Here is an 11,183-nt window from a genome sequence, read left to right as displayed (position 1 = left end):
GGACCGAGTGTCTGGGTATTGAGGAGAAGCTGGGTGCTGCAGGGGGACTGGAGCGGTGGCAAGAAGAGACGGGCTTATTCACCCCGGCCAGGTGCTCCTGTCCCCGCGGCCTGAGCCCACACTTCCATTGCGCGGCCCCTCGTCTGTAAATGGCAGTTTCCTCCGTTCCTCTGTTTGGTTCAAGGAGAATTTTCTAGATGCTTTGAACTGTTTTAAAGTCCTCATCTTTCTTTTTCAGCATCTTTACAGCAGAATAAACTTTACACTGTACCAACTGAGATGCAGTTTCTGGCAAGTACTGAGGAGTAAGTTAACTATAAAGTTTGTATTAGAGAGTTGAGAGAGAATTATCCCCTGAGCTAGACCAAGTTTTAGGAATTTGAAATTCAATAATTGAAATGTTTTGATTATACCAAACATTCCAATCACTAAGCAGCCTGATGATAGAAATCCTCCTCTGTGTGTCTAGCATCCCTCTGCATGTCCAAATTATTGCAGAGATTTGCCAGCCACTCTGAAATGGTAGCCAGAGGTGTCTCCTGCTGCGGAATTGTGCCTTGGTTTTTCTCAGGAACATCAAGTGTGTGAAGCTGGTGATGTAGAAGCCACCAGGATTTACACACCGGTGATGGTCCTGTTTTGATAACAATGATGGGAAAGAAGCATCTTTTCAGGAACAGATGTTTCTCTCCTCTCAGTGCTATATGTATATATTTTTTTTTCCTTTTAGCGGTCCTGTGGACCTCATGCCGAGCGTTACAAGTTGCTGAGGGGCTGGGCAAGGCACACGTGCCCGCAGCTCCACGGACGGGCGCTGACGGCGCTCTGCCCTGTGCAGGGCTGCCGGTCCCAAGGGGCAGTGCACCACGCAGGCCCCTCAGCCGCACTGAGCTGCTCAGGTGTTAGCTTGGATTTCTAAAACTGGGAAATTTCCTTCTGTCAAGGCTCTGAAGTGGTTGCACTGTATTTAAACCAGGGCTTTCACTGGATTCTCTTTTGGACTATTTTAAAGCAAAGATCTGACAGAGGAGAAGGAGGTTACCAGTGATACGCTCTCAGATTTAAAGAAAGAGGAGGAATACAAAACAAATATATGGAAAGGTTTCCTCATCTCAATCCCATATGCAGCCAGCATCGGAGGTACAGCAACGCTGACGGGAACTGCACCAAACCTCATCCTCCTGGGACAGCTGAAGAGGTATGAGAGGCCGTCCTGGAGAGCCCTGTAAATCCTGGAAAAGAGAGAGACGTGTTCGCCATCCCTGTAGGAAATGCCCTTCTGTGCTTAGGGCTAGTTTGTAAAATTTAGACCCTTCTAGAGCATTTTGTGAAACTTTGTGAGCAGATGAAAGCAGAGACAGCCTTAGCTGTAATAAGCAGGTTTCCAGTGCACCCAGTTAGGCTGTCAGCCAAGCCAGTGCATATGTGCTTCACCTTCCTGATGCTCTTAATCCCATCGAATTTAATGGAACTTGATTACACACAATTAATCTGGTAACTGTTTTGATGAAACAGCCTGTGTAGTGTTTAGTGAGCAATTACATCTACCACTGAATGGTAGAAAGAAAAATAAGGAACTCAAAGCTTCTGGCCTGTTTTCATAGTCAGAAAAAATGCCTCCTATGTGCATAGGAGCAGAGATTTGTGCCATCCTAAGTGGCTGTGGGTATTTGTTAACTTTGGCCTCTACAAGCAGAACATTCACTCTCTCCTAGGCGGGTACAGCATCCCCAGGAGGATCATGTTCAGGCTCTCCAGCAGTTATTATAGCAGGGTTTGATCCTGGGTGTTCAGGATTATGATCATATGAAAACACCAGCGCACCTGGAGAGAGGTTTTCAGACCTTCCCGGTGGGCTTGCACAGCGGGGCTTGGTGAGAGGGGGTGGCCGGGGGGGTTGTTCCAACACAACACTCCCCACAGCTTCTAGTACCTGGGTAACAGCTAATGCACAGAGAGGAACAGCTTGTAAGTGCACAGTGGTGAGTTTGTGGGATATTTTGCTGCTGATTTCAGATGTTTGTTTGCCCTTAAATTGAAGGATTGTTTTCCCTTCTTGCATTAACTTGATTTTCCCCATTTGCTTAGTTATTTTCCAGAATGTGATGTAGTGAACTTTGGTTCCTGGTTTATGTTTGCATTTCCTTTAATGCTGATTTTTCTTCTCCTGGGATGGCTATGGATCTCCATTTTGTATGGAGGAATTAACCTAAGGTATGTCTATATTCTCTATATGTATACATCATCTGGTTGTGCCAGCATCGTAAAATACATGTTCATCACGGTTCTCATATTAAAGCTACTGATTCTGCCCAAGATCATCTAATGGATGGTGGGGGGTTTCGTCACTAACTTCAGGATGCTCATGCTGTAGCAAGTCATCTTTCTTTAAAGCATTCCTGTTGCATAACAGCTTCTTAAAGATCTCTGATAGTGTCATATACTTTATCTGAGATATGTTCGTGTACAGAATATGTATTAGATATTCCTTCCGTTAAACATGCATTTTTTTAAGGTTGCCTGACCTGAGCCTGTAGCAAATTTCATTGACAGAATAAAAGCAGGATCAAACTTTGAAGACCAGTTTGAAATCTTGGTTCCCCTGGAATTAGTAAAAATCTCCTAGAACAGAAAAGAGCTAGGATTTGTTCCTGGGGCAGAAACTTGCTTTTGGAACAGCTTGCTTCATAACAGGGCTTAATTTTACAACAACATATTAATCTGTAACTGAGAGTAACATATTTTTCCGGTAAATCTTTGCTGGATACACGCAGCCCCTAGTGTATGCTATTTAAACAGTTGCGCTTTGCCATTCTTGTTCTTTTAGAGCCCGTTTTCCCTCTGCGCGCTCTCACAAGTCACAGTAACAAACTCGCGGTCCTGCATCCTCCAGGGACCATACAGAATTTCTAGTCTTTACTAAAGTCTTTGTTATTTTGAGTTAAAAATACAAGTAGAGGGGGTAGAGTGTTGGGGAAGAGAACAGGTGTCCAAATATTTACATTGTCTCAGAGACAGGAAAAAATCAATGGGAAAGTTTAAATCCAGAAAATGCCAAACACCGATCCTTAAAGTGCTCCTGGGGCTTTGCGGGAGGATCTGTGTGCTGCTGTGGGGCGCTCTGCTGGGTCGCAGCCACTTAGACCTGTGTTGTTTTGCATTGCTTGCCCAGGGCTTGGGTGTTGTGGAGCCTGAATTAATTCCTGTGTCCTACGGTGACGGTTGGGGCATGACCCTGATGTCCTGCCCATGAAGCCCTGGCTGTGCTGGCCAAAGCCCCTGGTGAAATGCAAAATTGGTCTTGTGCTCAGAGAACGTGATGCTTCTTGTTTTGTTTGGCTCGTCTCTGTCAGCACAAAGCCCAGCTTTATTGGGATAGCTGGGCCAGCGCAGATACCAGAATTCCCCAGTGGCCAAGTGCCTCGGTAGAGACATTGCAAAGCTGGACAAGTGCAACTGAGTGTCTGCAGGAGTTTGTTGGGCTGCTCTGGCTGCAATGACTCGGGGATCGTGACTGGACTTTCTATGTGGACAAGTCCTTGGTGTCTGCAGCACAGTCCAGGCAGATGGACATGGCTGCAATAGTGGGGTGTCTTTGTTTGAATCCAAAAGAAAGTAAAAGACTTAGGTACTGGCTGGCTGAGCTGAGCTGAAGCTGCCGTTTAATAACACCCTGCAAAAAATCAGAAATTGAAGGGCTAGGCATATCTCTTTGAGGTTCAGGACCTTCTGATTGATCAACCATTCATCCACATAGAAGGTTCAGCCAGGATGTCCCTTTGAAAGTGACACGTTAAGGAAGTGCAGGCGCCCTGGGGCTGGGTGGGTGCGCCTGGTACAGGAAGCTGGGGTTTGCTGCTTTAATCAAGGTCACAGTCAGGGTTAGAAACAAGGTTCAGTGGCATGGGATGTGATGGGAGATGGAGTGTGAGATATGAATGTATCATTTGTATGCACATACTGCAATCAGTGTGTGCCATCAGCTTACAGCTAAGAGGCTTAGCCAAGAGCACATTAACATTCCCGGCCAGTTAAAAATTCCTCACATTTTTGTTGATCCTCAGCAGCATCCTGGGATCACTCAGGAAATTGCAAGTGACTCGAGAAGTGAAGAGACGTTAATTTTCTGTGTCCCCCTCTTCCTAGTTCTTCTGCCCAAGTAGGTATCTCCTAGAGATGAGGAAATCCTTCAGTGCTGGGACATTCTTTTGGCAATCACAGCCCATGTTGGAGGAATTGGTTTAGAATATAAATGAAAGGAAACTTCCTAACCTCTGCAGGTCTCCTTTGTATGAATGTAATGAGAAAGAATATATAAAATAGGGCCTTGTGGCCTGTGTCTACAGCAGAGACCTTCATCATCAGTGTTCACAATTTGAAAGTAATGCAAACTGAGCCACCAGAGGTGTGCAGCTCTTTGAACCTTGCAGAACAGACGGACACTGGACAAATATGCAGAGTCATGTGTGTACTGCATTAGAAAATGCAGCATTTACTGTTGTGTCACTTATGTTAGAGGTGTGTAAACATATAATTCTGTTTCTTGTCAGGGGCTGGAGAACAAAAAAGTCCAATGTAAGAGTGGATGCAGAAGCCCGAGCCAGAGAAGTGATAAAGGAGGACTATCAGAAACTGGGTCCAACAAAGTGAGTGATAAAGATGGAACTGAAATGAAAAAGAAATCAAGTGGGTTGGAAATGTCCTGTCTTAAGAGTGGAGACCTAGTGAAAACCGAGTTTTTTTCAGAAGAAAGTGAAATAGATGTTTCCACTCAGTGTTCATAACCTGCTGAAGTTTGCTTTTTGCATGCTTCAGCCTCTCCACCTTCACCTACAGGAATAATTGCAAATAGCAGCTTGTACTCCAGCCTTCTCAAGAATGACGTTCATATTATAGAGTGAATTCATGCGGGGTTGTTTAATTACTGTTTGTAATTTTTTTACTCCGGGGACAAAACCAATCTTGTGTGTGTTACGTACTGACCAACACAGTCTGAATGGTGAAGGTTTGTGCATATCTGTTGTGCAAAGCTGGAAGTATTTGTTAAGAAGGCTGATGAATCCTTTGATAGATATGAATCATATGGATTGTGAATATGCTTTAAGAACACTAATTAGCTGCTCAAAGAAAGTATATGGACAGAAGTCAGATCCATGTCACGGAATACATTATTTTTTCTGAATAACTTCTTCAGCTGTATTAGGTGAAGAAAGAACAAGACACTTGTAGCTTCTTATTGTAGTTTCTCGAAGGTCTTGTCTTCTGGAAACAGCTTGGTGCGAATTGCAGTAATGGGGATCATATTTTGGAGAAGGAACCAGCAGAAAGAAACATGAGTTTTAGACTTATGAGAAATGCCAAAAAAAGGGGGAACAGGAGAAGCTGCGTGTCTCCAAGAATCAAACCCTCGGTGTGTCCGGCCACCAATATTCTGGGCAATCAGGGCTAGTGAAGGATTTTGAAACTCTAAGTCTTAGCCTTAAATGGTCTGTGTGTCTCCATCTGTAAAATAATATTTTCATACTCACAGCGATGCTGTGAAGATTCAGTGATGTTTGTGTCTTGCTATCAACATTGTAATTATTGCTGTTGAGTGGAAAATGGAGTGGTTCTTCAAAGACAATTGTCTGTGCCTGTGCTGTAAATGAAAGAAATTGGTTTACTTGTTCCATTCAGTACATTATCAAGCAGCCTGCAAAATGTCTCTGAAAGAATCAAAGTCCCACTTTGAGGTCTAGGAGTGAGAAAGTCCATTAAGCTGTGCTCTACCAATTTGATTAGCAAACCCATAACTTAAAATCAATGCGAGTGGCCTCTTCCCAGTAGCTTAAATGCTCTTCCTTGTGCTTCGGGAGATTTTAAACAGTGTTTTGAGTTGTTGCTTTGGTTAAATCTTGGCTGACTGCAGTCAAGCCTGATATTAAGTGAATGATATTGCCATTTCCCCTGCTGTTTGTCATGTACCTAAGAGATGCTGTTTAGGTTTTGACCTTGAAGTTTGTTCCTGCTGTCTCATATGAACTGAATCTCAGCCAATCCTTTTACGTTTCTTGGACTGCAGTGGATCCGTCCCTGGCCGGCCGTGCCCTGGGCACGTCCCAGAGGGCAGTGCCGAGAGGAGCGGCCGCGAGCAGCCGCTGGGCCCTCCCTCTGCCGTACCCAGAGGGGCAGCCTCGCGTACGCGTGTTGTGACATCTGGTCTGTACGTTCCTGATGCCTGCCTTGCCTCTTCTTAATGCCTTCCAATAAGAGATAATTGCTGGCTAGTATCAATATTTGCAAAGAGATTTACAAGCTATTCCAATATTTCACTGTAGTTATTTTAAGAAAACCAGCCTAACTTCTCACCTAATCTGCTGCAGCCTCAGCTCAATACTTGTCCTAGGTTGGATCGACCCCTTTAGCCCAGCAGCACTTTAACTGCATTTCTTTCCATTTTAGGTTTGCAGAACAGGCAATTTTCTTCTTTTTCTGCATCTTTGCAATCATGCTCTTCTCCAGGGATCCCAAATTCATTCCAGGTTGGGCAAGCTTGTTCGCACCAGGGTAAGACTTTATTTTCATTGCACTGTCATATTTTTCAATAGACTTTCCAAGTCATTGAGATTCTGGGGTTTCTCATTGTATCGCTTAACACTATTGCTCAGGTTTCCTGAAATAAATTAAGCTGAGCTTTGAGAAGCAGAGCCAGCTTTATTGTTTCTTTCTCTTGGAGGAGGTACATGAAACCCAGTGGGAAGTTGTCACGTGTGTATCTGAGGCCATCCCTAAGGTTTTAATGTTGAGAATGCTGTTTATAGGTACATTTGCAGTGAAATACTGAACTCTTTATGCACTGGACGTCTGGAGGCTGAAGATGGATGGCAAGAGCTCATCCCTTGTGCTATCCTGTCTGTTTGATGAGTTTGTCTCCCTTGTGGCATCCATACCTTGGGAGGATGAGTGGATATAGGAGTTGGTGTGAGAGAGGGTGGTGTTATTTCTTAATGGAAGAGACCTTCATTTTATTTTTCAATAAAACCTAGCTTAATAAATGATTCCTTAATACAGCAAAGTAATTATAGACTTTTTCCTCATCAGTTAATAGTTCCTTACAATCAAAAACATACTTAAGCTCTTTACTGTATGGAGCTTGCCTTTCACCGTACAGTGATCATTTTGCGAAGAGGTCTGGGCTCTGCATCCCTTCTTCCTTGCAATGAGCTGGGGAAATTTGTCCTCGCAACCCGTCATGGACTGACCACAATTCCACAAGCAAAACAGCCAGAGCATCAGTGTGGTGGGGATTAGATCTTGGTGTTTACATTTGCAGAGCAGTTTTCTAGGGGTTTCAAAGCCCATCTTAGAAATGCAGCTCGACAGGGAATTAAAAAGAAAAGAACTGTGAACAATGAACCTTGTTCAAACCTGATGGAAACTTGTAATCTTCTTTTGTAAATCCCTGTTCTCATAAACTTTGTTGTTTTACAGGCTTTTTCTTACCAGTGTTTCTGCTGTTTTTGGACAGGTTTGTCTCAGATGCGGTTACTGGAATCACCATTGTGATTATTTTGTTCTTCTTCCCTTCGCAAAAACCTTCCTTCAGGTGGTGGTTTGACCTGAAAGGTGAGTGGGGGACCCCTCCGGGCAGGACTCTGCCCTCACCTGTGCGCTGGCGGGGCGGCACAAAGCCGGAGCCAACGCTACCCCACCTCGGGCCCGCACGAGCCCGCGCAGCCGCGCCGGCCGGCTGCAGCACCGTGGTTTGGAGGTGCGGTTGCACAGAGGGTCTTTTCCTGAAGTGCCAGCAGAGGTTCAGGAGTCGCCGCCCTGCTGCTGGTTGCAGGAGTGACTCAGATGCTCACACAGCTGTCAGAGAGAACGCTCTGGTGGGTTGAAGAAAACTGAAATCAGTGTTGCTTTACTGACTGTGAAGCAGAGGTTTGGTTGCTGACTCCCAAACAGCTCCTGTCCCTCAGGTGGGAGCAGGAACCTCCCAGAGGGCAGAGCTGGGCGAGTTGTCCATATTCAGAAATAATGGCCCTTCCTCAGTCCCTAGAATGACTCAGAATTTAAACTCATAAAGCCCAAACTCACCAGCAGGTCTGGTACCAGGAGTCTTCTTTTGTGGTCTTGAGTTTCTCTTTTCGAGTAGCGATGAGATACAAATTGTAATTCATAAGCCACTTGGTGTTAATGTGGAGATGCAGCTGATGAAGGCCCTTCATGGATGGTGCAGCTCTGCCCAGGGTCTGTGGGAACAAAATACCAGTTACTGCTGTTGCTCTGATTCATGCACACTTGTGTTGTTCATATGCAGGAAGATGTTGAATCAGCTCCTCTGGGTAAAAGAGGTGTGCCCTTGTTCAGCAGAAAATTGCAGTCCCATTAGTGCATCCTTCCATATGACAGCACTCACTTCACCATGAATTAAGAGATGGCCTTTAAGGGAGATGAGCTCTTTGCTATAAACTTGCTGGCTATTGAACAGCAAGTGGAGAATTAATAATATCTTCATAATTCAAATGTTAGAAAATTTCCTCCTTCCACAGACTACCATCTGTTGAAGATAATGTTTATGTCTGTTACAGAGAAAAAATTAACCTGATATTAAATGTTCCCTCAAGAAAGCCTCAAAGAAATCTTGAAGTTCTAGAATTTTTTTTTTTTTTTTAAGATTTGATGTTAACTTAAATGGTCTCTTGATTGTCTGCCTTAAGAGCTTCCATATGTATATTTTATCAGCAACTCATGTTTAGTAAGCTCCAGCCCTGGTGTCAGGTCCATGAGCTCGTTGTATCAGATGATGACTGACGTGGTCCTCTTTGGATGGGTGTTTGACGTGAGGGCTTTTTTCTTCATTTAGCACCAAACACAGAGATGCAGCCCTTGCTGACTTGGAGGAAGGCCCAAGAGACGGTGCCCTGGAACATCATCTTGCTGCTCGGAGGAGGCTTTGCCATGGCCAAGGGCTGTGAGGTGAGACCTGCTGCAGACACCACGTTGCAGTCATCCTGTCTGACGGAGTTGGATCTTATCAGGGTGTCACTTGGGTTCTTGTTGGCTCTGGGAGATTTGCATCTACAGGGTCACAACTCCTGAAGGATGTGTTTTGCAGCTCCAAGTCATGATGATATGGAGCAGATAACTAAGGAGGTTAAGACATCTTGCAGCTCCTTTCAAACTGCTTGTTGTTACACACCCTGAGGACACTTCCCACAGGTGCATGTGTGGGTCAGTGAAGGTCGTGTGTAATTTGCAGTTCTAGGAGGGATCCATTTATGTTCAGGGAGGCGAGAGCTTTGCTCTCCAGCTTGTTTGTTTTCCCTTTCTGCAGGAGTCTGGTTTGTCTGTCTGGATAGGAGGCCGCCTGCATCCCTTGGAGGGAGTACCACCGCCTGTGGCTGTCATCCTCATCACAATTGTCATCGCCTTGTTCACGGAGTTTGCCAGCAACACGGCCACCATTATCATCTTTCTGCCTGTCTTGGCAGAGCTGGTAAGGTAGTCCCCTGGCAAGACCAGCTGTTGCCCTGCTCTGTCCTTGCCCTGCTCCTTGCATGGGCAGGTTTTGTTGTGTCTGTGCTGGGACAAGTGCCATATGGTTCTCCTGTTCCTGGGCTTCAGGCACTTTGAAATTCTGGAGAGTACCTGTAGCATAACGTGAACACAGAAGGATAATAATCCTTCAGATGTTGTTGGAGAGATATGTGATTATTTATCGCAGAGTGTGGGGTAGGGCTTTGCATAGTGTAGGAGCTGTTTGCATTCCTTTATCTATCTGCCTATGACTCCAAATCTGCAAGGTACATTTTCTGTTCCCTTCTGTTTTTCAAGGCCATTCGTCTGAAAGTAAATCCCCTCTATTTAATGATACCAGGAACTATAGGATGCTCCTATGCATTCATGCTGCCAGTCTCAACACCTCCTAACTCAATTGCATTTTCTTCTGGACACTTGATGGTCAAGGATATGGTAAGTTCTTTTAGATACCGAAAATGCTGAAAACAATCAGCCTGAGTGTTAAAAACGGTAATTTTCAGAAGTGTTACCAGTTCAACTTGTGCTAAAGTGAAAAGGCTGAAGTCTAATGCCGTTCTCGGCAGTATTTGAAGGCACAGGTATGCAGAAAGAGCCTGTATAAAGTCTGGCCCTTTGAAATTTGGAGCCACTGTGGCTCCAAATGGTGACAAAGCTGGTCTTGAATGTGCTCAGCATCTCCCAGACCCTGCTCCTGTTCCTGCCAGTGGCAGCAGCTCAGCTCTCATAGGTTTCTAGATGCAGGAAAAGTTCCCCAGCGCAGAGAAATCTTACGAGTAAAATTAGGCTCAGTCCCAGTTCCTGCTCACATTCCTGAGGCTAAACAGATGGTAATGTTTTTGATGGATCAAAGCTTGGTAAGCATCTGCAGAATGGCCTTTGGCTTAAGAAAGCCCACTTAAAATGTTGCTAAAATTAGCGGCAATTAAGCCTTCAGCTTTTAAAATGTTTATATTCAAATACCTTCATGCTTGACGGGCTGTAGATGTCCAGTCTAAACAGTTGTCTTTGTGTTTCTTTTGTAGGCAAGAACTGGGTTGCTCATGAATCTTATGGGAGTTCTGCTTCTTAGCTTGGCTATGAACACATGGGCCAAGAGCATCTTCCAGCTGGGGACCTTCCCTGTATGGGCCAATATCCATGCACAAAACGACACCTCACTCTCGACAGCTGTAGAAAATGTCACTTTAAGTGCACTAAATAAAATATGAACAAAGCCATCCCTGGGGAAGGACTCACTCACTTAGGATTCGGGCACTGGAATCGTCAGAGTATGCACAGGAGGAAAGCCATGTGCCTGCTCACACTGTATGGGACCCCTGGTTTCATTTTATTTTTAGAAATACTGGTCAGTGTCACGACATCCATTTGCTATTTTCTCTGAAGATCTTTCTCTACCTTCCACAGGTACCAATCAGACTCTCCCAGAGTCGATCTGCCGTGGGTGGTTGTTAACTGGACAGCCCTGTAAGCGTCAGGCACCTTTGGGTAGATGCCTCTGCCCCATGAGAGCTAGTGAGCTTTGCTGCTCTAGCTTCTGATACCCTGCTCATTTTGGAGCGGGGAGACAACTGGATTCGTTATGTGCAACCCAGTGTGAGTGAGTGTATCGGAACCTGGCCAGGCAGTGCGGTCGGGTGCTTCTGACAGGATGTGGAGGTTGG

At 45.1% G+C, this 11,183-nt stretch overlaps 1 protein-coding gene across 1 annotated transcript; it reads left to right on the top strand.

The window, feature by feature from the left end:
- Positions 1-1,012: 1,012 nt before the first annotated feature.
- Positions 1,013-10,730, top strand: LOC309451806 (Na(+)/dicarboxylate cotransporter 3-like; the record flags this gene model as incomplete). The annotated part of the gene is made up of 9 exons (XM_082076507.1): positions 1,013-1,198; positions 2,089-2,214; positions 4,551-4,646; positions 6,442-6,546; positions 7,508-7,605; positions 8,846-8,958; positions 9,317-9,478; positions 9,817-9,954; positions 10,545-10,730. Coding segments are annotated over 9 exons (1,210 nt in total), but the record flags the coding sequence as incomplete, so codon positions are not given.
- Positions 10,731-11,183: the final 453 nt, after the last annotated feature.

This window comes from Streptopelia decaocto, assembly GCF_964273445.1.
Source record: "Streptopelia decaocto genome assembly, contig: HAP1_SCAFFOLD_264, whole genome shotgun sequence".
In the NCBI taxonomy this organism is placed as follows: domain Eukaryota; kingdom Metazoa; phylum Chordata; class Aves; order Columbiformes; family Columbidae; genus Streptopelia; species Streptopelia decaocto.
This window is presented reverse-complemented; position numbering and strand designations above follow the sequence as displayed.